The sequence below is a fragment of the Haemaphysalis longicornis genome, unplaced genomic scaffold (assembly GCF_048455015.1).
Source record: "Haemaphysalis longicornis isolate Haplotype H1 unplaced genomic scaffold, Haemaphysalis longicornis Haplotype H1 scaffold_5, whole genome shotgun sequence".
Taxonomy (NCBI): domain Eukaryota; kingdom Metazoa; phylum Arthropoda; class Arachnida; order Ixodida; family Ixodidae; genus Haemaphysalis; species Haemaphysalis longicornis.
Window position 1 is genome coordinate 196,824,574 of NW_027526385.1, and position 26,858 is coordinate 196,851,431.

At 47.3% G+C, this 26,858-nt stretch overlaps 1 protein-coding gene across 1 annotated transcript in view; it reads right to left on the reverse strand.

Annotated features, from left to right (window-relative positions):
* LOC144138929 (uncharacterized) overlaps nucleotides 1-26,858 on the reverse strand; it is a 105,640-nt gene that overhangs the window by 72,826 nt on the left and 5,956 nt on the right. The window contains exons 6-7 of the mRNA XM_077671445.1: nucleotides 20,075-20,157; nucleotides 10,325-10,460 (exon numbers count right to left, since the gene is read on the reverse strand). Of these exons, the coding sequence (XP_077527571.1) occupies nucleotides 10,325-10,460; nucleotides 20,075-20,157 (219 nt within the window). The remainder of the gene's footprint in view (nucleotides 1-10,324; nucleotides 10,461-20,074; nucleotides 20,158-26,858) is intronic.

Consider the following 26,858-nt stretch of genomic DNA (forward strand, 5'->3'; position numbering starts at 1 on the left):
GCTTAACGTCGATGAGACAACATGATAAGAATGCCAGCCAGATTTTTTTTTTTTTCCATCCGTGCCTCGCTTTCACGATTCCAAAGGTGGTTGCTTACAAGCATGACAGAAACCTCCAGCGTTACAGATCAACCCACTATCTCCACATGTTCGAAAAGGGAAAGGGTGGTTCCTTATCTACACTATGCTCTAATTGCAGTGCATTGCAGAGGGGGGGGGTCATCGACTAAAGCATGGTTTCTCAAAGTGGGTTCCGCGGAACCTCGGGGTTCCGCAGGCCCCTCCTCAGGGTTCCGCGAGCCACTGATTAATTTTCCCTGGTTCCGCAGTCGCAAAGTCTTATATGGTGAACTTGAGGTGCGATCGATCTAAGGAACCTCTATTACTCACGCCCGAGCGTCAGTAAGCACATCTCGGTGCATAACAGAAACGCGCGAGCTGCGCAATAAATCTCGCCAGCAGCTTGTAGCCTGCCAGACTCCGAAAACGGGCCACGTGGTTAAACTATTGCACTTGAATCTCGGCCTTATATTACCCCCATGCGCATTTCTCCTGTTTGGAGATAGGTGCCGCTAGCGTACGCATTTGCGTAAAGTCGACGGGGGGAAAAAAAATGATACCCTTGCTTGCTTTTGAATCTATTGCACGTTAATGTAGCATGAACGGAATGAAAAATGGCGGGAGTTGGGGGGGGGGGGGGGGGGGGGGGTTCCTTGGCACCTAACGGAACTTAGCAGGGTTCCCTGGGACCAACATGCTTGAGAACCTCTGGACAAAAGGATGCCTATTTTATTTATTTTCTGTGTTTCCACGAGATAAGGGAGCGCAGGCTACGTGGAATGGCAGAATCCACCTTTTGTCTTTCTTTTGTTGCAACCCTAAAACGATGCCCCAGCTGTACCGTTCGATCAGCGGACCGGCCAAAAAAGAGCACTAAAACATTATTGTGCCTGAGGGCAGCCACATACAAGCAGTACACTTATCAGGGTGTCTAGCAAATTTCGTAATTCAATTTCCCTGACTTTTCCAGGTTTTCCATGACCATTTTAGTTGAAATTCCCTGACCAATACAACACGCGCCATTTTGTGGAAACGGTCCGTGAAGCATATAAAAAGCGTAGAGAAAAGACATTCTATCATACGGAAAAACACATTTGTTGCAAGTGCCCTAATTTTCAAAATGCACTTTGATTAATTTCAGTTTGCTCGTTGAGGTTTAATTGCCTTCAGTTACGGCTTCAGAGTTTATTTCATCTTGCGGGATAGAAACTTCAAGTTGCGCTTCAGCAAGCACCTTTTGTTATTTCGCGCACGCGGCAGCTTCTGCCTCGCTCAGAAAATGACGCGCGTCGCGCGCGGCAGTGGGAGGAGCCTGACGACTTGCGCCAATGGGGAGCCGCGCGCCTCATGGCGGCAGTTTCGAAGCTCTCGAGGCAGCCTGCTGGCTCCGCCAGACATGTTTGTTAAGGCTTACCTCCCCGGCAGGTATTGCATGGGCCCTTTCAGTAGCGGCGCGAATGACGTTTTATTGTACCGTTTTCGCCCACATTATAAGCTCCTTCACCTCACGAGCAACTTCGTGCGTGCCTTGTGCGGCATTTTAGAGAGCGCTTAGAAGCGGTCGCTCGAGCTCCCGTCACCACTTCGCGGTCGAAGCCGCCGCCATGTTGCCGCCGCCGGCAGCACCACGCGCAAGGTGCGGGTAGTTCCACGGCAGCGTCAGCGCGCCTGTGATGTGCGCGGCGCGTTTTCGCGAGCAGAAAACACCCCATGCGGTTCACTGGGTTCGCGCTAAACCATGTTTCTTTTTGATTATGTAATTCTGGCTCCTGATGTAATAAGGAAGTTCTTTCAAAATTAGCCCCCCAAAAACGCTGCCTTTTAAAATTCGCTGAAAAAAAAGCCCCGTTTTGCGTGCGATTTGGGCACCACCTAGACGTCCCTCTGCCGCAAATGCACCCAGCAACCTAAGCCAGGTGCGTGGACCGCACGGCGAGTTTCTGCACGTGATTCGTGCGCGGTATTTTCACGGCCGCGTCGACGATTTCGTGCCTGAGGTGGCTTCTTTCCTGCACAAGAGAGTGCGTTTGTGCCTTGAGTAGCATTTTAAAGTGGTCAGAAGCGGCCGTTGGAGCTACCGCACTACTCCGCGGCCGGTGCTGCCGCCATGTTGCCACCGCCTGCCGCTCGGCAAGCACCGTGCGGGAGGTTTCCGCGGCGGCGTCAGCGCGCCTCGGGCGTACGCGCCGCGTTTTCCCTTGCAGAAAAACCAGAAAATGTTTCATGCGGTTCACGCTTTCGTCGCGCGCGAACGTGTTACGTTCGGTTTGCGTTCGCGTTGCGTTCGACTGGTTTCCCCTATTCTAAAACTGTGTGGACAGGCCCCAAAGTGGTTTTCCCTGACTGGTACTACTTGATTCAAAAATTCCCTGACAATTTCCTGACTTTTCCCGGTGGCTAAAAATTCCCTGACTTTTCCCGGTTTTCCCGGTTTTCCCGGTCGCTAGACACCCTGACTTATGCATCGAGTTCTATGGGAGGCCTACCGGTGGCCTGGAAAACCAGTGCTGTATCCAATCCTGCACTATGAGTGGTTACGTTATACAGTGTAGACCATTTATAACGTAACCGCTTATAGTGCGGGACCGGATATAACGCGGGTTTTCGTGACCACCGGTTTGCCTCCCATAGAACTCAATGCATAAGCATACCGCTTAAGATGCGGTTGGCCGAAGCACAATACCGTTTATAGTGCGGTTTTTCGGCGGGTCTGCTCATCGACCGGCGCAGCTAGGGCATCGTTTTAGGGTAGCAAAAGAAAAAAAGAAATGATGAAATCGGCCATCTGACGCAGCGCGCACCCCTTGCTCTCCTCTAACTTCGACACAGAAGCAAAAAATAGGCACCCTTTAGTTCGCGCGTACGTGATAACCACAGCTGCCCTTGCTTGATGCACCTCGGAAGATAGCGACCGGCTCCCCGTCCGCGCGTGGCAAGTTGTTTCTATAAATCGTGAACCGCATGGCCCGTTTTCGCACACGAATTGTGCACGTCGGCGTTGCGCGTGCGTTTTTTTCATGCTCGGCGTCTACGATTCCGGGCTCGCGGTGGCTTCTTCGCGTGGCAGTGGGAGGAGCCTGACGACTTGCACCAATGGAAAGACGCGCACCTAATGGCGGGAGATTCGAAGCGCTCCGAGCTGGCTAGCCGCGCCAGAGGTGTTTAGGCTAAAGTCCCTCGATCAGATGAAGGGACTTTAGTTTAGGCTTACCGCCGCGGTATTTTTTGATGGGCGCTTTCACAAGCAGCATGGATGGCAGTTTATATTCCACTTTGCGGTCACATTATCAGCTCTTTTCTTGCATGAGCATCTTCGCTTGCGCCTCGTGCGGCATTTCTGCGAGCGGTTGGATGTGGTCGCTGGAGCTGCCTGCACCGCTTCACGGCCAGTGCCGACGCCATGTTGCCAATGTTGCCGCCTCTTACCGCGCCGCACACATTGCGTCAGTTGTATCCGCGCCGGCGTCGCCGCGCCTGCGGCGTGCGCTGCACGTTTTCGCGAGAAATCGCTCCATGCGGTTCACGCTTTAGAACGTTGTGCAGATAAGCCACCGCTCTCCCCAAACAAGCGAGCCGCGCGAAGATTTCCACCACCAGTACGTTGCGCTGATAAGCAGCCGCCTTCGGCATCGTGAACGCAAGGTGGGGTAAAAAAAAATCCTGCTGGCCTTTCTTATCATGTCCTGGGGCATCTTCATAGACGCAAAAAACGCAGCCATGGTCTTTCAAAACACAAACACAACGGAAGTTAAAGCCGCACTCGCCGTTTGTAAGACCGCGCTTTTGCAATGTGTGAGACCCGGCAGCAGCGGCTGATGTGAAAAATAATACGAAATAAAGACCCTTCCTTCGTTTTTAGGCGTTGTGCGTTTGGGTGATAAAAAATTTAGGATGACTTGAGAGGTACGTGGCGATTTGGTTGAATTCGCGCACGTTTTGGTTATAGTGCGGTACCGCTTATAGTGCGGATTTTCGCTGCTCCCGCGACATACGTTATAAGCGGTCTACACTGTAAATGGTCTACACTGAATTTAGAAGAGAAACGGTGAAAGAAGGGCCCTACTGGCGGTGAGTGCGACCACGGGCGGCGCTGCGAAGCGCACCTGTGTGATGTCGGCTTGGGATTCTAACTTATCGTAATGAATAAACCTATAATGAATCGATCATGACGAACCTATCATAACAAATGAACTTATCATAACAAATAAAATAAATAAAAATATAAGGAGAGCAGTAAAATACCTATAAGAAAGCGTGTCAGACAAGGAGACAATCTCTCCAATGTTATTCACAGCATGTTTACAAGAAGTATTCAGAATGTTGGATTGGGAACAGGTGGGAGTAAGGGTTAATGGAGAATACCTCAGTAACCTCAGATTTGCTGATGACGTTGCCTTGCTGAGTAACTCGTGGGACGAATTGCTAAGCATGCTTTCCGCACTGGGCGAACAGAGTAGAACCATGGGCCTGAAAATTAATATGCAGAAAACTAAAGTAATGATCAGTAACCTCGGGACAGCACAGCAGTTTGAGATAGGTGGGGAGGCAGTGGAAGTGGTGAGCGAATATATGCGAATATATCTACTTAGGCCAAGTTGTGACCCCAGATCCCAACCATGAGGCAGAGATAATTAGAAGGATCAGAATGGGGTGGGGTGCATATGGCAGACATTCTCAGATAATGAATAGCAGCCTACCATTGTCGCTGAAGAAGAAAGTGTATGACAGCTGCATCTCACCGGTACTCACCTACGGGGCAGAAACTTGGAGGCTTACTAAGAGGGTTCAACTTAAATTGAAAACGCCTCAGCGCGCAATGGAGCGGAAAATGATAGGTGTAACATTAAGGGACAAGAAGAGAGCGGAGTGGGTCAGGCAGCAAACTGGTGTTAAAGACATATGAGTAGAAATTAAGGAGAAGAAATGGACGTGGGCAGGGCATGTAATGCGAAGGCAAGATAACCGCTGGTCATTAAGGGTAACAGAGTGGATCCCTAGAGAAGGCAAGCGCTGCAGGGGGCGGCAGAAAGTTAGATGGGCAGATGAGATCAAGAAGTTTGCGGGGATAAATTGGTCACAGCTGGCACAGGACCGGGGTAATTGGAGAATAATGGGAGAAGCCTTTGCCCTGCAGTGGGCGTAGATAGGCTGGTGGTGGTGATGATGATGATGAAATAAATAAATACAATTTGTCATCTGCTTCACTCGGGCTCTCTCGCCCTGCTGTTTCTTCGCACTTGGTTCCCGTCTGATGCTTGTCTGCACTAGAATTTTCGTGTGTGTAACTTTTTATCACAATAGAGAGTTAAAATCATAAACACTAGCTCAAGGCATCCTTTAAAGTACAGCTTTTGATACCACTGCAGAAGAAACATTGTCGGTCCTGCGCAGTGCGGGAAGAGTTGGAGCTAGGTGTCAGCTTCTGTGTTCAGCTATCTTTCGAACAAAGGGAACAGCCAGCTGCTAGTAACCGACAGCAGCGAAAATACAAGACCAAAACAAATTTCAGGGCTTTGGAGCTGTCGGTTTTGGCAGAAGGCATCACGATTCCCGGGAATCCTATGTAAGGTAAAACAGTTTTTGCAACCTTGCCAAAAGCTCGAAAGCATTGCATCACCTCACTTTTAGATGCAGAGCATCTTATAGCGGCGGCCTGTCACGCGTCGTCGGCGCGCGCCGTCCGTCCGCACCCGCCAGCTGTGCGATAACGCGCGCTCGTACCCTCCTCTCCTTCTCTCCGCGCCGTCTGTGCGCCGACGCGCTTCTCCTTCCGTGTCTTCACCCCGCCAGCTGTGTGATAGCGCGCATGCGCGCCTCTCTCTCCTCCTCCTCTCCACGGCAGCTGCTACCGCGCGCTTGTACCCTCCTCTCCCCTCCTCCTCTCCACGCTGTCTGTGCGCTACGCGCTTTCTCTCCGCGTCTCATCCGCAAGCTGTGCGATAAGCGCGCATGCGCGACTCTCTCTCATCTCCCTCTCCACGGCAGTTGCTTTATATACCCCGTGCGTGCGTCGCTGGATCAGTTGCTTCTTCGGTTGATTTGCGCAGCGCCATCTCGATGTGCTGAATGGACGCCAACGAATCTGCCAACGAACAGTCTGGCGCACCTTCAAACAGCGCCAGTCAGTCCGTTATGCTCTGCATCCTCACAATCCCCCTCGGGGAGGTGCGGGTATTTTTTTGTTGTCATGGCATGAAAGTATGCCGACAAGCACTACGGGCCACAAAAAATGTAGATGATTCAGTTCCAAATAACCTACTGTGTGCAAAGGCGCGTGCTGGTTTTACACCAGGCTTTTAAGAAGTATGGAGTCTTATTGAGAAAAACGAGTCACGTGTATGGGAAAAATACAGAAACACTGCTTGCTCAGACCTGGAGGGATAGGTCAGTACATTTCCCAGAGCCATATCTCCCCAATATTCTGATATGTCACAGTAAAACATCACTAAAGAGGAGGAGGAGCGGTTGGAAAGCAACAAAGAGCTCAATAAAGAGCTGCTGTATTCATTGGTTTCGATTCTTGTGATGTACAAAAAACCGGCATGTATACTATTTATTGCATTCGTTAGTGAGTATATCAAGCCTTCAATGCCATAATCATGTCATAACTGTTTGGGGTTAAATTCAGTGCATTACGATAATGATTACGATATAAATTCAGAACACAAAAGCCACCTGCGAGTATTCTGGACAACGTTGTCTGCGCCGTTTTGCGGTGGTGTGGCACAAACCTTTTTCATTGCATTTTCATGTGATAAGCAACGCACGCTGCGGATATGCACCTTCTTGCACGCAGCCATAACAAAAGCCAATTTGTGAAGAAGGGAATGTATGCCTTACAGCCTAAGAAAGCATCCACACGAACTATGTAAGCCACCCAAACACCCCCAAACTTCCTTATAAAATGTTTGTGACAGTTCAGAAAAATAAATTCGTTGGGCACAGAAAAAAACATTTCTGATACAAGTCAACGACAACGAAAGAAATAAAAGACAGCCGCTTTATTTACTGCTGTGTGATGCCTGTGTAGGGGCCGGTGCTTGGTGTGCAGCATTAGACTGTTGAGTCTTCATAAGAGTATCCCAAGAATACCGTCGAGAACCTACACATTTTGAATACTTACCGAGGGGCTGTGAGCACTCAACATCTCAAATAAGCTCTGAAGAAAGTTGTTCTCTCTCTCCTCGTGCGTTGCAAACTTGTGTGGGATAGAGCTTGAAATTATCCAGAGGCGTCAGAAGCTGGCAAAATGACTGAATTACTGCGAATACGCTTTTTAATGCACGCAATCATCAAAGCGGGCGATTTATAGCACAGGAACTGCTGCCCCCCACAAGTGGACTGTAGCAGACAACAACGGCGCGAGTCCCTAAGCCGACGTCAGAGCCAGGGAGTGGCACTCAAACATCTCACCGCCAATACAGCAGGTCCTGTGTCAAAACAAGCGTGGGTCTGCATTCAAAAGACTACAGAGGGTCCAGAATCTATGGGGGAGTTTGTGCCTGCAGATGCGGACCTTGTGTGCTCTGAGGAGCTCACCGATCGCGTGATGCTCATGCAAGTACATGGTGCCCTAAACGAAGATGGACCAGTGGAGAACGGGGTGGACATTCCAGGGCAAAGGGTAATGGTAGTTGAGGCTGACAAACACCTAAGAGCCCGTTAACGGTATTGTGGGCCACAAAAAAGGCTTGCAAGGCAAGGCACTTCATCACCAGGAGTTGAAAAGGAAGCTAATTTAAAATAAAGTCTCTAGAACTACTACAAATGACTTCTTTGAGCCGTAGTGAGCAATCTTTGCGTTGACTTGTCTAAATGCACTTTGATGCTGATGCTGGTGTTTGGTATTACCCGCAAACAGGATATCGCCACCCCTGCCTTAAAGTTCTTCGCCTTGGAACTGATTTTGCAAAAATACACGGCAAACACCCATCTGTACACGGATGGTGTGACCGCTAGCTCATCGGCTATAGGAATCTGGTTTCCGTCCTCCCGTGCCGCCTTCAGCGCAACGCTTAGCCACAGGACGACATCCATGGTCACCGAACTTGCCGCTCTGCGTGCTGCTTTCACCTACATCATCGAGCAACCAGCACGTCAGTGGGCAATCTCCATGGATCCTGGGGCGGCCCTTCAGTGCTTAAAATCGTACCCGAAAGATCAGCTTGTTTTCGACATCTCTGCATTGCACTTACAAGCTCTAAATGCACACCATCATGTAGAGCTTCAGTGGATTCCTGCCCACTGCAGTATAACTGGGAACGTCAAGGCGGACACTGCAGCATCGATTGCGCATGATCTGCACGGTCCAGTGATACCGATACCGTTCTCCAGACAAGATGCTTCTTCTCTTCCGTCCGAGGCTGCCTGGAGATTTCAGCGATCTATGTGGGATGCTGCGCCGCAAAATTACGCGCCGCTTCACTCCATAGACCCGCACGGGACCTTTCCAAGTATGACAAAGCAGTTCTTCACCGCGTGCGGCTAAATGTCGCTTACAGAAGTTATTTTTGATTCAAGATGAAACAGGCCACCTCCCCTTCTGCGCTCTTTGTGACGTGCGCGAGGACCTGAACCACGTATTATGTGAGTGTACGCGGTATAGAGCAGCTAGAACGTCCCTTTTAGTGTCCTTGGGTCTTCCGCTTTCTAGAGGACTAACTCTGAGTGATGTGCTAGGCCCTTCGTCTAACTTTACACGAGGATCTCGAGCGACAAAAGCTCTATTGTCTTTCCTGCGAAGCACAGGACTTGATTAGACCCTTTAAACAGCTCTTTTAATGAGCGCGTCATCTTCATCACAGCCATTATCATCATTTCTTCATCGATTTCATTTTTTCAAACGTCTGGTGTAGCAAGCTAGGCGCCTTGGCCAGGCTAACTTTACCAGTATCATTAAACACTATTCTCTCTCTTTGATGCTGATGCAAATAGGTTGCATATAGGAGTGCAATCAGCAGGCATTCTCAGTTAATGGCAGCCTACCATTATCACTGAAGAGGAAAGTGTATGACAGCTGCGTCTTACCGGTACTCACCTACGGGGCAGAAACTTGGAGGCTCACTAAGAGGGTTCAACTTAGATTGAGGACGATTCAGCGAGCAGTGGAACGGAAGATGATAGGTGTAACATTAGGGGACAAGAAGAGAGCGGAGTGGGTCAGGGAACAAACGCGCGTTAAGGACATCTTAGTAGAAATTAAGACGAAGAAGTGGATGTGGGCAAGGCATGTAATGCGAAGGCAAGATAACCGCTGGTCATTAAGGGCAACAGAGTGGATCCCTAGAGATGGCAAGTGTAGCAGGGGGCGGCAGGAGGTTAGATGGGCAGATGAGATCGAGAAGTTTGCGGGGATAAATGGGTTGCAGTTAGCACAGGACCGGGATAATTGGAGAATAATGGGAGAGGCCTTTGCCCTGCAGGGGGCGTAGACAGGCTGATGAAGATAGGTTGTATTCACTGGCGTGGTGCACATGCCAACAACCATGTGTGCTGCCTCAGCAATGGGAATGTGTGGCCGCCATCATGGCGGCACACGCATCAGCCCGCCCCAGCGAAATCAAAAGCATCCCCTCCATGTCAAGCACTGTTTCGCGTCCTACAGTGTGTACATGTCGCAAGCCATGAGTGAAGTTGTCTGCGCAGGTCAGCTAAACTGGCATGCATGGGTGAACCTCACAATTGCTTGTGAAACATTACTTGGCTTTTGTACTGAGTGCTTCAGCCACGTGCAAGGTGTGGTTGCGCAAACGTGTTCATATCCATGTTCAGGGACAAAAGAACTGCAGCGTAGGCATTTCAAGCGTTGTGGCGCTTTTTGCAACCGCGGCTCCATTCTACGGTGGTGAAGCGTAGTTCTGAAGGGCAAGTACAGCACCACCACACAATGTAACTGCGATTATTCATGTCTGTTGAGGCCACGACTCAGAATCGGGTTGTAACGGCACGTACTTGGTGCCCTTTTTTTTTTGCTTCTGCGAGATGTTAAGACATGTGCCGACCCTGTGAGCACTGTCATGGCGGTTCTCAGTGTTGCCAAGAGAAGAAATCGCCCCCTAAATTCGTGTGAATACCATCTATAAAATTTCCTAATCTCACTCCAGGGTGTTTTTGAAATTTCCGGTTACCAAGAGACCCCAGTCGCAGGAGCCACGTTTCCCAGGTCCCTTGGGTGTCTTTTGTAACAAGGTTTTGCTGTAATATACTCGAGTGTGGGCCACCCCGAGAGGTGGCCCCAGAGGCAGGCGGGTGGCCCGTAACCCACCTCGCCGGGCTGACCCCCAGATGGTGGTGGCGTTGGCGGCATCACCCGGCGGTACCGGTACTGCATCTCCTCCAACTTGGAGAGAATCTCCTCCAGCTCGTAGTGCAGCTCGTCCAGTGCAAGTCCCATGTCACGGCTGGAAAGTAAAGGGGGCCACAGCAAAGGCATCTCGTCAATGACGATGATCACTGGGTTTTTACGGCACAAGGGCGAAGATAGTCATTTAAGGGGGGACGTGGCTTTCAAAATCAACTTTTTTATTTCTTTGTGGATTTTGATGAAAATTGGCACAGCAACTGGAAGTGCTCCCGTGATAACACCATAAAAATTTCAAACTAATATTTTGAAAACTTTTTTATGTATTAAATTTTCTTTCTGTTCCGCTTGTACCGAGCTTGAGCGGCTTATAAAACACGATAGAAAACTTGTTCGAAGTGCTTTGCATTCCCAAATGAATGGACGAGGTCGTGACAGTTTTAGAATTTTTTTTTACAACACAATGTTTTTTAGTTTTCATTTTTTTAGAGGTTAATGTGCAACAGGCATGTCAACTGTGAACGATTATTTGAATAAAAAAATCACAAAAAACAAATCTGGAAAACTAAAAGTGTCACGACCTGAACAGTTCATCAAGGAATGTAATGCAAGAAACGGAATCAAAATAGACCCAGCAGTCACGAAGAAATCCCTGGGACAAGCGACACAGGTGGCAAAAAAAACTGTTTTGAGAAAACGGCTTCCGAAGTTGCAACATAGGTTTCACATATCAAAAGTCGTCACGGTTGTAGCCTTTCATGTCCTTTTGAACATGGGGCTTCTGGAAGGCCTTGCCTTGAAATTGGAGTGCCTTTTCAGCCTTTCTCTTTCCAGAAAACATCATTTTCAGCTCCTCCGTGAAGAGTACATACCCCCCTTTGCAAACCAACCGGAGGGGAGATGGGTTTCAATGGGCTTTCAATGCAAAGTAGGTTAGTTGGTTGGCTGTATCGCACTGGACAACCTCCTTTTGCAGTGTTGTCACCATGGCAACAAGTTAAGCATTTTTTTAACTTAAATTTGAACATTTTTGGCTTTTTTTTCATGTTTTATCTTGCCTGGCACAGCAACTTAGTACTCATAGTGCAGGTGTTCATTGCCAAAAGTTTGCATACCACAAGGTTGAAAATGAGCTACTTTGAAGCTTGGTAGAGTATTCTGCATAACTCCCAACTTCAATGCAAGAGCATATTTTTTTTTACTACTTTTGACATTCAAGGCATCCAATATTTCTCGCAGCACAGCTAGTATGCCCTGAGCAATGGTATCAATAATTTCCCTAAAAAAATCACTGTTAAATGATGCCACAGTAACGTACATTTTTAACGCAGAGAGCATATTTTTATTCCTATATTACTAACTCAAACCTGTTTGCATGAAAATTACAAGTGCACGGGAAATGTTGCGCAAGAAAGGCGATATGGCTCGCGCGCATCGCAGCGCACGCTTACCGCGACATATCGAGCTTTGATTATACCTGATATGGCTGGTCAGGTCGCTTTTAAGATTAAAACAAACGTCGCAGGCATTAATTACAACTACTGGCGTTCAATCGTAACCGGTTGCCCAGTCATGTGATGCTCAATGCGCGTCGGCTATGCCGTGCGCGCCGCAGCGTTTAATGCGTCGACCGTTTCTTTCTCAAGGCTAGCGAGCCCACAGTCAAAACACAGCAATAACTAAGCGTGTAAACATCGCAAATCCGACTAAAAGTTCACTTCACGAACTGCTATCGCAAGCGCGCACACCGCGTCACCCTCCGGGGTCTGGCGACGGTAGAGTCACGCGCACCACGAAGCGTTCGATGACCTCCGCCTTTCGAGCCACACAACTTCCCGTAATCTGGCTCGTTATCTCTGGCATTCCCATCGCGATAACGTCCGTGTTGAATACCACAGATTGAACAGAAACTCGGCTGAGCGAAGCGGCGAAAATGAACTCAATCCGCTCGCTACGCAGCTCAGGCGGCCGCCATCTTGCGTTGCGCCCGCGACATCCAATCAGGAGGGTCGGTGTTCTGCGCCCCGACCGGAGGACCAATAGCGCTTCAGCATCTATATCTAGCTTCGTTTGTGCGTCGTTTCTTTTCTGCCGTTTGTGCGTTTGTGAATGAACGAAGATAAAAGAGACGAGCGGAACGGGAAAGACGATCGCTCGGCCGATCTAACCATATCAAAATGGCCGCGCCCGGTGGCACCGTTGCGGAGATAGAGCGCTCCGAAAATTGCCGTTTTTTCGCCCTTTTGCGCTGATAGTTTGTCACCGCGCCTGACAAAAGTATTTTTTTATGCCACTTTGCGACGCTTTTCAGCGTAAAAACTTTGCAGACGCACAGAATACAGGGGTGCTACTGACTAATTGCAATTTGGAGCAATTTTTGGAGCACAAATATTTAGGTTTTGGGTCACTTTTGGAGCAGCCAAATACAAGTTTTGGAGCACTTTGGAGCAATAAATTATGAATTGTATAGAGACATATAGGAGGGTTTTTTGGGAGGGAAATCGCAAGTAACAATGCGTTGCATCGAGAATGAAATGCTGCCAAAGAAAAACTAGTAAATGTCTAAAATTAGGACACTGAACACAGTCACAAGATGATTACAACTTGTTTATTTGAAATGAAACTGATGACCCCACTGCACCGCATTCTAGAGCTTCTGCAATTCTTCATTGACAGCTGCCAGCTTGGCCATGTTCTCGGCAAGGCTAGAATCAGCCTCAGAAAGTAGCACCTGGACACATACAACATCATCCATGTTCCTCCTAGTCACACCAGACTTGACTAGGCTACAGTCATTGACTAGGCTACTCGACGGGCGGGACTAAACGAAATGCGCACGAAGCCGATATACATATGAGTGCGCGTTTTTGGTGAGTGTCATTCGCACGTGCCTTAAGGGGGGACGTGGGGATCGGAGTGAACTTTTTTGTTTTTTGGCGTAGAGTGATGAAATTCGGCAAGCACATTGGAAAGCACTCCAAATGGTGAAATTTAAAATTCCATGATGATACCTGCAGTAGTTCTTGTGTTACAGAGGTTTACATGTTGCCCGCTCGTGGAAAGCCTAGCAAGGTATTGACACATGCTAGGAAGTTCTGAATACTTCTCAATTATAGTCAAAAGAACACTACAGGGCAAGACAGTCTTCAATTTTTTTTTACGCCCTTCATTTTTTTTAGAGAAAAGAATAATTTCACTTGTAACCTATAGGACATAATTGACCTAGCCATAAATTCCACATTAAAAAATAACGAGGCCCTAAAATGAAAATCCAAGACTGTCTCGCCCTGCAGAACTCTTCAAGGATCGAAATAAAACAGACAGGGTCAAAATCTGCCCAGTGATTGCCATGCTATCCTTTCCACGAGCAACGAAGAACTCGTAAAATGCACTTTTGAGAAAACGGCTCTTAAAGTTTACGATGATGTCACAATTTTCAAACTGCACCAGCAGCATAGTCCTTGCTGTCGTTGCTTGGGGACAACCTCGCATACCTTTGCCCTTTGATTTGGTGCATCTGGGATGCCTTCCTGGCTCATTGGAGGTTTCTATGTGTAGGCCTTTAGATGGCAGAAGCACCAGTTTTACGCAGAGTGTACCAAAAAGTTTACTATGGGCTACTAGGGTACCTATATTTTACTTCATGTATGCCTAATGCATAGCTGTCTCCAAAATGAAGAGTAAGGCATGGTTTTTTTTTTATTAATGTGCCAGCAGACTTTCAGCTTATTTCTGGGTGTCATAACCTTGATGAAGCTACAGCTTAGTACATGAGGCTATTCAGTGTCAAAAATTATATCAGGGCATCACACGCATAAGATGAGCTATTTGAAGACAGAATATACATTCGTTTTACATAATTACAACATTAATATTATAAGAATACCATGCTCTTCTTCAGGCGAAAAAAGCATTGCAAAATGGACATTATAATTGCAAACATTGCAAAAATAGAAAAAATAGTGACATTAAATTTTTTTTAAACGCTGTAACATTACGGCATCTTCTCTAATTAATTTAATACTGAAAATATAATTTTGTAATCCCAGACTTCGTTGTACGAACTAGTTTAGAGCCACGGAAAAAGTTTCTCAAATAAGCTGGGTGACGGTTCATTGCACCCCCCCCCCCCCTTCCCTACAATCCCCGACGCGCACGTTCACCACGATCGTAATTTAGGTAACCTTACTATGTTTAGCAACTTTACTTTTGCCATTAAATTACACTTTGCGTACATCAATTATTACTACTCGCGCGCAATAGCAACCGATCCCGCTATCGGCCGCTGCCCGAACACGTCGCGCCAATGCAGCGCGCGCCGCAACTTCTGGCGAGCCGGTCATTCCATTCCTGAAGCTCGCGAGCTCGCTGTGAAACACAGCAATAACTAAGCGTTTTATAACACGGCAATGCGTCCAAAAGTTCACTTCACGAACACCAATTGTACACGGACGCACCGAGTTTCCCACTCCAGGACGCACCACGGCGATGTCGCGGGCACGTTTTCGATGCGTCTTTCGAGCCGCGCACTTCCCTATCTGGCGCACGATCTCAAGCATTATCGCCGCGATAACGATAGCGTCACTGCACGGAATCGCAAAGCATGAAACCACTGAACGGGAACCGAGCCGACCGCGAAACCGAGGAAAACATTAGCGACACGGAGTGCGTGCGAACTGCGCGTCAGCCGAATCGCCCGGCGGCCATCTTGTTGTGGCCATGGCGGCACCCAATCCGGAGAGCCGTCTTAGCTAACGCGGCCGGAGAGCCAATCGCGTGTTAGATTTTATCGGTTGCTTCGTTTCACCCGTGGTTTCACCGTCTCTCATTTTCCGCCGTTTGTGCGTTTGTGAGTGAGCGACAATGAAAGCAGCGACAGGAAATCGGAAGTTGAAGACTCTGCCGATCTAACGCGACCAACATGGCGGCGCCCGGTGCCGTCGTTCCGGAGATACAGCGCTGCGAAAATTGCCGTTTTTTTCGTCATTTTGCGGAAATAATTTGTCACCTCAGCTGACGTAAATATTTTTCTTTGGCACTTCGCGATCGTTTTCGACGGGGAAACTTTGTAGACGCATAGAATATAAAACGTGCTATCCGAAAATGTGACTTCCGAAAAAACGATTTTTTCGTCACTTTTCGCCATCTGATCCCCGCGTCCCCCCTTAATTGTGACAGGTGCACTCGGAATGACTTCGCGCTTGACAGCGGTATAAGCTTTCGCACTAAGGTTGCGCACATATCATTCACAAAGGCTTACTTTCTTCATTGCATCTGTGCACGCTGACCGCTGTCCGGGTCCAACCGCACGGTAAGGAGGCCGCAATTATGCTACACAAACAGTTCCTCCAACAATACACATGTCAACCGCACGTGAACTGAGTAGCTGCGAGTCACAGGGAGCGCCCAGGGCAACCGTTCCGCCAATGCGCCACATCGTGCGCTATGGACGTAAAATAACGGCGTTTCATGCAGTTCAGTTGGCTGAGACGTGAAATGACGTCATTATTTAAAGATATTACGACTGTTGCGACAGTAGTCTGAACCCGGCCTAACGCGATACTCAGCCGCACGTGTACCGAGTGGTACCTGTGACAAATGCAACAAATGGCGCCGAAGAGCAACGCCTACAGGCATACAAGGCCCGCCATTCTCGCGCTGTTTCGGTACACCCGCCAGGGGGCGGTAACAACAGACAAAAAAATGCAGGCAGTCATTTTGGAGCACACTGGCGCAATATTTTGTGTTTATATCAGTTTGGAGCAGAGAATTTGCCTTGGCGCAAATTGGCGCATTTGGCGCAAGAATGGAAGCCGTGAGAATAGGAAACATAGAAGCCGAATATGTGGGTTTCAAAAAAACGATGTTTTGGTCATTTTTCCGAAGTTGAAAGCCGCGTCCCCCCTTAAGGAGAGCGGTATAATTACGAAGACCCGTTAGCAGGAACACCAGTCAAATGAAACAAAAAGCAAAGAAGACGGCTGGTTTACAGGGTCAGGTTGTGATTATGGGTCAAGCGCACGTACCAAAGCCTGAAGAAGGTCTCAGGTAGTTCGGCTTAGAACTGGACACATGGCTCAGGTATGGGGAACGTGGAGGAGTACTGGCGTGAAATTTTTGTGTTACTGGTGTTACTGGGTGCCTACCACGCCCCTAATCACAGAATGGCACATTAGATGGTCGACTGCAGTGCAACTAACTGCTTACAGCATTTACAGCCTTCCGCTACAACAACCGCCCAAATGAAATATCCGCTTCAACAGAATATTTCCAATTCCATAGGAGTCAATGCAACAAAGTCCTCGCCACAACAAACCATTTGTCTGGCTTGTTTTTGCTTCGACGAACTTTTCGCGCACTGGGGCTGGGTCTGAACAATTATTTTACAATAATATAAGCACAACGCCGGCGATCTGTAACTTTTTATACATTCAGGACGCTTAGTTTTTTCGAAAACGTGCGCCGTGCACTCACACTACCATGGACACCATAGTTTGCTGGTGATAACGATGTGACTGGCCGTCTTTACATGAGGCGCAGGCCCTGTCCACCAAGCTGGAGCCACAGCCAATCTGTATCCAGTTGAAATCATGCAAATGTGCCCTGCTGATGGCGTGTCATCTATGCGTTGTGAGCAGCTGTCATTACAGTTTTCCTTCTACAGTCTTTCAAAGTCAAAAGCAAAAATAATGTTTTTGCGTTTAGTCTCGAACCGGCGTCATCCTATCTTAGTCACGAGTGCGTGCAGCTCGCCTGCCGAGGTCAGATGCCCCTGTGCCTAGTGAGAGGATAACTCCACGAAGGATAAGATAACGGCAGCTCTCCTGCCTGCCACAAGCGAGAGGAGGGGGGCTTCCGACAGCCTAGCAGCTATCTGCAAGTAATCAACTCAGTGCACACGCCTTGTTGTAGAGCAATATGCTTTGCGTCTGCATTCCCCCCCCCCCCCCCCCCACCCCTGTAAGTGCACTCTTTATGTGCAGGTAAACAACAGAGAACCATTGGTATGTTTGTTATCCGAATAAACATGGTGCAATTGCACATCAATACTCTTTCTGAACACTGCATTATGCTGTAAATGATGCGGATAATATACGGGGCTATTTTCTTGCCCTTCCGTGCTGTGTTGGGCAGATTTCCCCTCAACGAATTTCCGCTTCAACATTTTTAGCACGTCCCATCAATTTCGTTGTAGTGGGATTCGACTGCATACCAAGTGGCTACGGTTGAAACTTCCTGTTTTAAACGCTAGTTACCTCAGTTTTGAAATTTCATGTCAGTACTCCTTTAATTTAGTCTGCGTATGTGCTTCCAAGGCATAGGCATTATGGCTTCCGCTGGAAATACTTAGGCTTTACTGCTATGCTGTGGTTGTGTTTCTGGGACTGTGTCTGTGTGTTTCTGGGACCCACAGGGACATAAAGTTGACAATACCAGGGGTGAGACAGCTGAATCAGATTTGGGAGCAGTTTTTGGAGCAGTGAAAACTCGATTTTGGAGCAGAAGAACCTTGGTTTGGAGCAGAAGAACGATATTTATTATGTCACCTTAGGAGCCTAAAAAATCAAATTTTTGGCTACTCAAGGGGGGAGGGGGGGGGGGTGCACTTTTTAATCGGTTTTGAATGTACATAACACTGAAACAGCCTTTCAATAAAGTTTTTTTCTACCTGAGTATCACGAGGTACGAACTGTGATACCTTTTTGCAAACTATTTTTAAATTCTTAGGCTCTATGCCTAGATAGCGTGGGCGCCGTTGAAAATATCAAATTGAAAAACTAAGCAATCGTATGGCCTTTTTATTATGTCAATGCCGACATTATTTTGTAATCCCAGACTCGGCTTTACACACAAGTGTAGAACCATGGCAAAAGTTGCGGAAAGCGAGGTGACAGTCCCCACACCCCACCAGCCCTCCCATTTCAATTACCAATATGAATAACGTTGGTATGTTTAGCCACCTCCCATTTGGCATTAATTTTGACTTCACATAGGTGAACCATTCTCACTAGCGTGTAATAATAGCCCGTCCCACTATCGGACACTGCTCCGACATTTCGTGGCGATGTAGCCTGCGCCGCCGCTTCTGCAGTGTCGATCGTCCCATTCCCACCGCTCGCAAGCTCGCTGTCAAAGGCAGCAATAACTCATTGTTTTACAACACCGCAATAAGTCGAAAATATCACTTCAAGCACATGCACCGCGCCTCCCACTCAAGGCCGAAACACGGCGAATTCGCGGGCGCCACGTTGTTTTTGATGAATTCCCGTCTTTGGAATCGCGCAACTTCCCGCAACAGATCAAACGACTAAATTTAAACGAAGCCACCCCCATAACCAAAACCACGGGAGAAATCGGCGTGTACCACGAGCAACGGTTTCGCCCGGCGGCCATGTTTTCCAATCTTCACCACACCAAGATGGCGGCGCCCAGTAATGTCGTTCTGGAGCACGACCGACTAAGTCCGGTCGTGTTCGAGAGATACGGGGCTCCTGAAATTGCCGTTTTTTTTCATCAACTTGCACGAGTGGTTTGTCGCTTCAGCACACAAGTATTTTTTCTACAGGATTTTGCAATGGTTTTCGATGGGAAAAAATTTAAAAATGCACAGAATATAACATGTGTAACCCGATATTGCGACTTTCGAAAAAACTAATCTCGGGGACAATTTTATGGGGTTTTTTATTGTGTGATTAATCAATTAAATCACCTTGGGGGTAGAGGAAAATTATGCCGTTAGTAAGCATTTTCCCCCGCTGAAACTGATGGGAGCGTTAAAATTCTTCGCTCTCAGACTGTTTTGGAGCAGTTTGGCGCAATTTTTACAATTTTCAAGCTTTTGGAGCAGCCTGGCACAGGAAAACACGTTTGTATCAAAACTGCGCAATATGCGCAGCTGTCTCACCCTTGCAATACACTTCTGAATTTCTGCTCACCGCAAGAACAAATGAAGGCAAGCAAAGTTCCAGAACAGGTATCGGAAAATCACCTGACACAGATGAAGCTCCAGACTACGGTACTGCAAGGGCACTTTAGGTGGGTGATCGAGAAAAAAAGAAAAAGAGATTGGGGGGGGGGAAATAAGGAAAGGAAAAACAACCTTAATGCCAGATTTTCTAAAACACTGTTTTAACTTGTATAAGAAAAATTTCCTCTGCAGTGAGCACACATCTTTATTTGAAATTCTAACCAATAATTGTGTTCAATAGTCATCAAAATCACCAAAATTGCAGTGTTTGGATAAAGAATTGACAACTTCTTCCATTCAAAAGTGATAAAACCTTAGAAGGGAACATACTACAATTTTTTAATTCAATACTACTTTGACTAAGTTATTTCTTTTGGTTTAGTAAAATCACTTGTAAGAAATGCACGGGTGCACTTTGGTCACTCTAGAAAGAATATTTATTTTTAAATGTCAGAAATTTGCTTTGTTCTTTTTTAAATTCTAAAGCACTATATCTTGGGGGGGTTGAATGAATTCTCACGTTGAGTAAATCAAATCAAATTTACATAGGTGTGCGAATTTCGAAGTGTTTAGACAGGGTGAAAGTTGACAGTTCCGCCGAAGAATGGTAGACTAATCACTCAGGATACCCTTAAGTTTTTACCTTGATAACTTACTCCCACTACCCTCGCCCCCAGAGCCCACCGTTTACATCCAGAGCTCTTCCGCGGCGAACCACCACCTGTCACCATCGAGGAAACACTCACCTGCGGGCCTTGTCCAGAGATGCCTGCTTCGCCTCGATGCGAGAGGCCTCCTCCCACCTCCGCCGTTGCTCTTCATCCGACAGCTGCCAAGAAAGAGGGAAGGGAAAGAGAAAAATTGATTGTCTGATTGATTGATTGATTGATTGATTGTGGGGTTTAACGCGCCGACACAGCGCAGGCGATAAAACGCACCGCAGTGGAGGGCTCCGGATTAATTTTACCCGCAGCGGTGGCTCAGTGGCCAAGGTGTTGTGCTGCTGAGCACGAGGATGCGGGTACTTTTTTGCTTTTCTGCTGGAGGCGAAAAGTAAAACCACCCATGTGTACGAGATTTCGGCACACTCTATAAAGATCCCCAGGTGGTCAAAACTAATCCGGACGCCTCCACTACGGCGCGCCTCATCGCCTGAGTTGCGTCGGCACGTTAAACCCTACAATCAATCTATGAATCCGAATTAATTTCGACCACTTGGGGATCTTTAACGTGCGCTGAAATCTCGAACACACGGGCATTTTTGCTTTTAACCTCCATCAAAAAAGCGGCCGCCGCGGCCGCGAATGGTACCCGCATCCTCGTGCTCAGCAGCACAACGCCTTGGCCACTGAGCCACCGCGGCGGGCGGAGAGAAAAAAAGTTCCGAACACTGGCCAAACAGTCCTGGGGTGCAGAGCGGGATCTACACTAGAAAGCTCGGTCCAAAAATGCCGTGGCCAGACGGAAAATGTCCTTGGGGCACTTAGCCTCAGCCCTTGAAGGCAAAAACCTGGCGATACTTATAACAACTTCTTTGCTGGTACATCTTATTTGAATCTCGTTCTTCGCTTTCGTTTCTCCGTCTTACGGCACTAATTATGTGAGCAAGCTAACTGGCACACACCACAGCATCTACAAAATCAGGGTCTGTGCGGCTGGTGTGCTCTGTGCGCACGCCATCATGATTAGGTGTAGCTTGCGCTGCAGATATGTGTATTTCAGCTGTCATATTTTGTATCTTGCACTATTTATAGGCAGAGCACACGAAAATAACGTGTCCAAGACGATGAAATTTTGAGTGCAGTTGGCCTTTAGAAACTGGTGTTAGAAAAACTTTGGTCACACTGATCTTAGTTTTTTTTTTGCTTTCTAACCAAATTTCGTGAAACTTCATGGGCTTGTTCATTTATTTAGCTAATTTCAAATATCCATATAGTTTTGATTAAAGCTGATTGTTTCCGAGATGGTTCTCGAGAACAATGGGGGAAAAAAAAAAAGCTATTCAACAAGAAATCACCAGCTAGGCATGAATAGATACTAAACGTTGTGAAGAATGCGACGTTCGAAGCAGTTTTTTTGTCTAGCATTCACATGGGAACTCCTACGCTTAAAGTACTCCTTCTAAGCAATTAAAAATAGCGCTAATTAAACACCTATTAAAACGTGAAATGCAAAACCTGTTTCCTTCATTGCAAAGTTTAAACATCAGCTTCTTGCTGCAAAATAAGTGACCTTTCTATCTGCACTACATGATGGGATGTCACCATTATCATCATAAGCAACAGCCTGACTGTGTGTCCGCTGCAAAACAAGGGCCTCCCCTAAATATCTCCACACACACATCTATCGATCAGCCCTACTAATGCCTTTAAAGCCTGGAAGCCTAACTAGCGGATATCCAGCTGTCAACAGTTGCAAGCCAGTTTCTGAAGAGTAGAAACAGGGGACCGTAATGACACGCTCGCGACTGATGGCCTGCTTCAACGTTATGCCTCCTAAAAATATACAGTAAACTCCGGTTAAGGCAAACTCTGTTAATACGAACAACACATTTGCCCTCCTGTAACGTCCACAATGCAAAACACCTCCGCTTAATTTAAGATGAATTTCTGATAATACGAACACATTTGCACGGTCCCCTCGAGTTCGTCTTATCAGAAGTCTACTGTACTAAGTAACACCCCCCCTCAGGATGTAACACCTCTAGAGAATTTCCTACCGCTGCGATACCATGCGTCGCTAATACCCCTGTCACACGGCAAATCTAATGCCATTCAAAGTGAATGACATTTACTGTTAATGACATTCGGCTCGGCCGTGCGGGTCTACACGGCGAAACAAATGTCATTTGATTGTGATAGCAGTGACGATTAGCGAGCTCGCAAAACCGCAAAAATTACATTTCAAGCGCATCTACAGTGTTTTCACACGCAATATTAAAAAAAAAAAAAAAACGTGACAAAGGATTATTTTTTATAATAAATGACAAGAAAACCACCTATTTAAGTGACATCAGTACCCTTACTAGCCGAGACAAGTCTGCAAAAAATCCGGATTAGGCTAGCGTGCACACTGGGTACGAGATTTTCTTTTTTGTTAGTACTTGTTTATCTTTCTTTATTTGAACAACCCAAAAAAGAAAATATAAGTTTACTGACAGTTTTTAGAAACAATATTCTCTGGTTTATTGCTGAATTTTTTCTGTCGAGGCACGCGCTACTGCTGTCGAGGCTACTCATTTGGCCACTAACTGAGGTCCGGGACCTCAGTTAGCCGCTAAATGTCATTCGCCTCAAATGTCGTTCGGTATTCTCGTGTAGCGCCGAATTAATGACATTTAGAGCGAATGACATTTGCTCTAAACGTCATTAGATCTGCCGTGTGACAGGGGTATAAGAAGGGTGAAATTGTGAAAAAATTATTGTTTTCATCGAAAGTGGGTCTGTAGGGCCTGTACGGCTTTTATAAGTACCTGGTACAGGCGAGCCCGCTTATAACGAACACAACGGGAAACCGAAATCACTTCGCTATATCCACTTTTCGCTATATCTGGACAGAAAATCTATGTATACCAATGGTAACGGGAAACGAAGATGTGTTCGTTATAGCCGCTATATCGTTAAAACCGGGTTCACTATAAGTGGGCTATACTGTACTGTTCAAGTGCCGACTTTTCGGAGGGAAAACTGTGCAAACCAAAAGAAAAGTGATACCTGAAAAAAAAAAAAAAAAAAAAAAGCCTTTTTGGGGCAATTTTCACAGTCACTAAGACCCATGTGCCCCCTCAACCCTTTCAGCCCTAATGTTTTCATTTCAAGCAAAAAAATTTTTTCTGGGTGTTTTCTTCAATTTTGGGGCCCAATAGCATCCCCAACAGAAAATAGAGCTTGAAGAGCACGTAATAAACGATTTGTTAATGAGGCAATGAATTAGGACATCAGGCAATTAAAAATTTCATGTCCAGCAGAAACATATTTTTTGCCCGTTTTCCTAAACTTTATGACCACATGAGCCTACAAACAATGAGCTTCACAGTGCACGCATTGAAAGATATACGAGCTTGGGAATAAAACTACGACCTCAGTTTTCTTGCCCTCCATGTTGCACTTTTGTCTTCACCGGAGCTGCTGCTTCTTTAAGTGTCCAGTTCCCGCAAAAATGCAACATCAGTGATATCTATCGCAATAGGCATTCTTGAAGTACGATTCTAAGTTATCTGATGGACACAGAGCAGTAATTTTTGGCTGAGGTACTTAGCACTGGATGCGTTGCTTGACTCCGTTCTGCAAGCATTTAAAGTGACAGGTGACCAATTTTTGTAGGGTATGCACTGTCCGTCACAAATGAAATGGCAACACTTGAAACACCTTGAATCGAAACAGTATCCCTACTGGGGCCCTAAAGAAGGTTTGAAATCGAGTTTTTAGATCTATGCAGGGTCGAGAAAGCTGAATAAGATTTGGGAGCAGTTTTTGGAGCAGCGAAATCTCAATTTTGGAGCAGAAGAACCTTGATTTGGAGCAGTCAACAATATTTAGTATGTCACCTTAAGAGCCTAAAAAGAATCAAATGTTTGGCAACTCGGGGGGGGAGGGCTGGAGTGCACTTTTTAGTCGACTTTGAACGTACATAACACTGAAACAGCCTTTCAATAAAATTTTCTCTACCAGAGTATCACAAGGTCCGAACTGGACTACTTTTTTACAAACCCTTTTTAATTCTTAGGTTGTATGCGTTGATAGCGTGGAGTGCCGTTGAAAACATCGAACCGAAAAAGTGGGCAATCGTAAGGCATTTTTATTGCCGAAATCATTATTTTTGTAATCCCAGACTCGGCTTTACGCAGAAGTGTAGGGCCATGGCAGAAGTTCCGCAAAGCGAGGTGACAGTCGTTGCACCCCACCAGCACCCCCGATTTCAATCCCCAAGGTGCACGTTCACTACGATCGTAATTTGAGTAATGTCGGTATGTTTAGCCACCTACCTTTCGGCACTAAATTGCACTTTAGATAGACGAACCATTATTACTAGCAAGAAATAATAGCCCGTCTCGCTGTCAGACACTGCTTGAACATTTTGCGGCGATGTAGCCTGCGCCACCACCATCTCTGAAGTGTCGATCATTTCGTTTTCGCCGCTCGGAAGTTCGCTGTCAAAGGCAGCAACAACTCAGCGTTTTATTATAACACCGCAATGAGTCCGAAATTTCACTTCAAGCACGCATCGCGCCTCACACTCAAGGCTGAAACGCGGTGAATTTGCGGGCACCACATTGTTTTTGATCGACTCCGTCAGGTCACACAACTTCCCACAACAGATCAGACTTAAATGTAAACCCAGCCTCCCCCACAACCAAAACCACGGTAGAAATCGGCGAGGAGCACTCTGCCTGAACCACGAGCAACTGCTTCACCCGGTGGCCATGTTTTCTAATCTCCAGTGCACCAAGATGGCGGCGCCAAGTGTCGTTCCGGTGATATGGCGCGCCGAAAATTTGCGTTTTTTTCATCAACTTGCAGAAGTAGTTTGCAGCCTCCAGAACACAGAAGTATTTTTATACAGGACTTTGCAATTGTTTTTTGATGGGGAAACATTAAAGACGCACAAAATATAACACGTGCAACCCGACATCGCGACTTTCGAAAAAACTATTTCGGGGACAATTTTATGTGGGTTTTTTTTATTGAATAATCGATCAATTTAACCTTTACCTTAGGCGCGCTGGAAAATATGAGGTCAGTAAGCATTTTTTCCCACTGAAACTGAAGGGAGCGTTAAAATCCTTGGTTCTCAGACTGTTTTGGAGCAGTTTGGCGCAATTTTTTTTGCAATTTTCAAGCTTTTGGAGCGGCCTGGCGCAGGAAAACACATTTGTATCAAAAGTGCGCGATATGCGCAGCTGTCTCACCCCTGTCTATGCCGCCAGAATGAATGCTGGCCACTATGACAGTGACCAGGGTGTCTAGCAAATTGCCTAATTCAATTTCCCTGACTTTTCCATGTTTTCCATGACCATTTTAAACGAAATTCCCTGACTTATACAACAGGCGCCATTCTGTGGAAATGGTCTATGAAGCATATAAAAAGCATATACAAAACACATTAACTTCAGTTTGAGGTTTGCTTGCCTTCTGTTACGGCTTCAGAGAGTTTATTTCATCTTGCGGGATAGAAGCTTTAAGTTGCGCTTCAGCGAGCACTTTTTGCTTTTTTTTTTTTATTGTCCTGGCTCGACATGCAACGTGAACCGCATGGTGCGTTTTTGCACGCGACTCGGGCGCGTCGGCGTTGCGCGTGCGATTTTTTCACGACCGCGTCGACGATTCGCGCGCGCGGCAGCTTCTGCCTCGCTCAGAAAATGACGCGCGTCGCGCGAGGAAGTGGGAGGAGCCTGCCGACTTCCGCCAATGGAGAGCCGCACGCCTCATGGTGGCAGTTTTGAAGCTCTCAAGACAGCCGGATGGCCCCGCAAGAGATGTTTAGGCTTACGTAACCCCGGCAGGTATTGCATGGGCGCTAACACTAACGGCGCGGATGATGTTTCATAGTACCGTTTTCGCCCACATTATAAGCTCCTTTACTTCACAAGCAACTTCGTGCGTGCCTTGTGTGGCATTTTAGAGAGCGCTTAGAAGCGGTCGCTCGATCTCCCGTCACCAGTTCGCGGTCGAAGCCGCCGCCATGTTTCCGCTGCCGGCGGCACCGCGCGCAGCGTGCAGGTGGTTCCGCGGCAGCGTCAGAGCGTCTGTGACGTGCGCGGCGCATTTTCGCGAGCAGAAAACCACTTCATGTTCCTTTTTGATTAGGTAATTCTGGCTTCCGATGTCATAAGAATGAAGTTCTTTCAAGATTAGCTCTTCATAAAAGCGCTGACTCTTGAAATTCGCTGGAAAAAAAAAGCGCGTTGTGCGTGCGATTTGGGCACCACCTACATCGCCCCTCTGCACAAGTGCAACCAGCAACCTAAGCCAGCTGTGAGCTGCGTGAACCGCACGGCGAGTTTCTGCGCGCGATTCGTGCGGGGTATTTTCACGGTCGCGTCGACGATTTCGTGCGTGGCTCCTTTCCTGCACAAGCAAGTGCGTTTGTGCCTTGAGTAGCATTTTAAAGAGCGGTTAGAAGCGGTCGTTGGAGCTACCGCACTACTCCGCGGCCGGTGCAGGGTGCAGCCGCCATGTTGCCGGCGCCTGCCGCTCGGCGCGCACCGCGCAGGTGGTTTTCGCGGCGGCGTCAGCGCGCCTCAGGCGTGCGCGGCGCGTTTTTGCTTGCAGAAAAACCAGAAAACGTTTCATGCGGTTTACGTTTTCGTCGCGCGCGAACGTGTTGCGTTCGGTAACTTCTTGGGGGCCCCTAACACTGGTTTCCCCTATTCTGAAACTGTGGGCAGGCCCCGACGTGGTTTTCCCTGACTGGTACTACTTGATTGAAAAATTCCCTGACAATTCCCTGACTTTTCCCGGTGGCGCAAAATTCCCTGACTTTTCCCGGTTTTCCCGGTTTTCCCGGTCGCTAGACACCCTGGTGACCCAC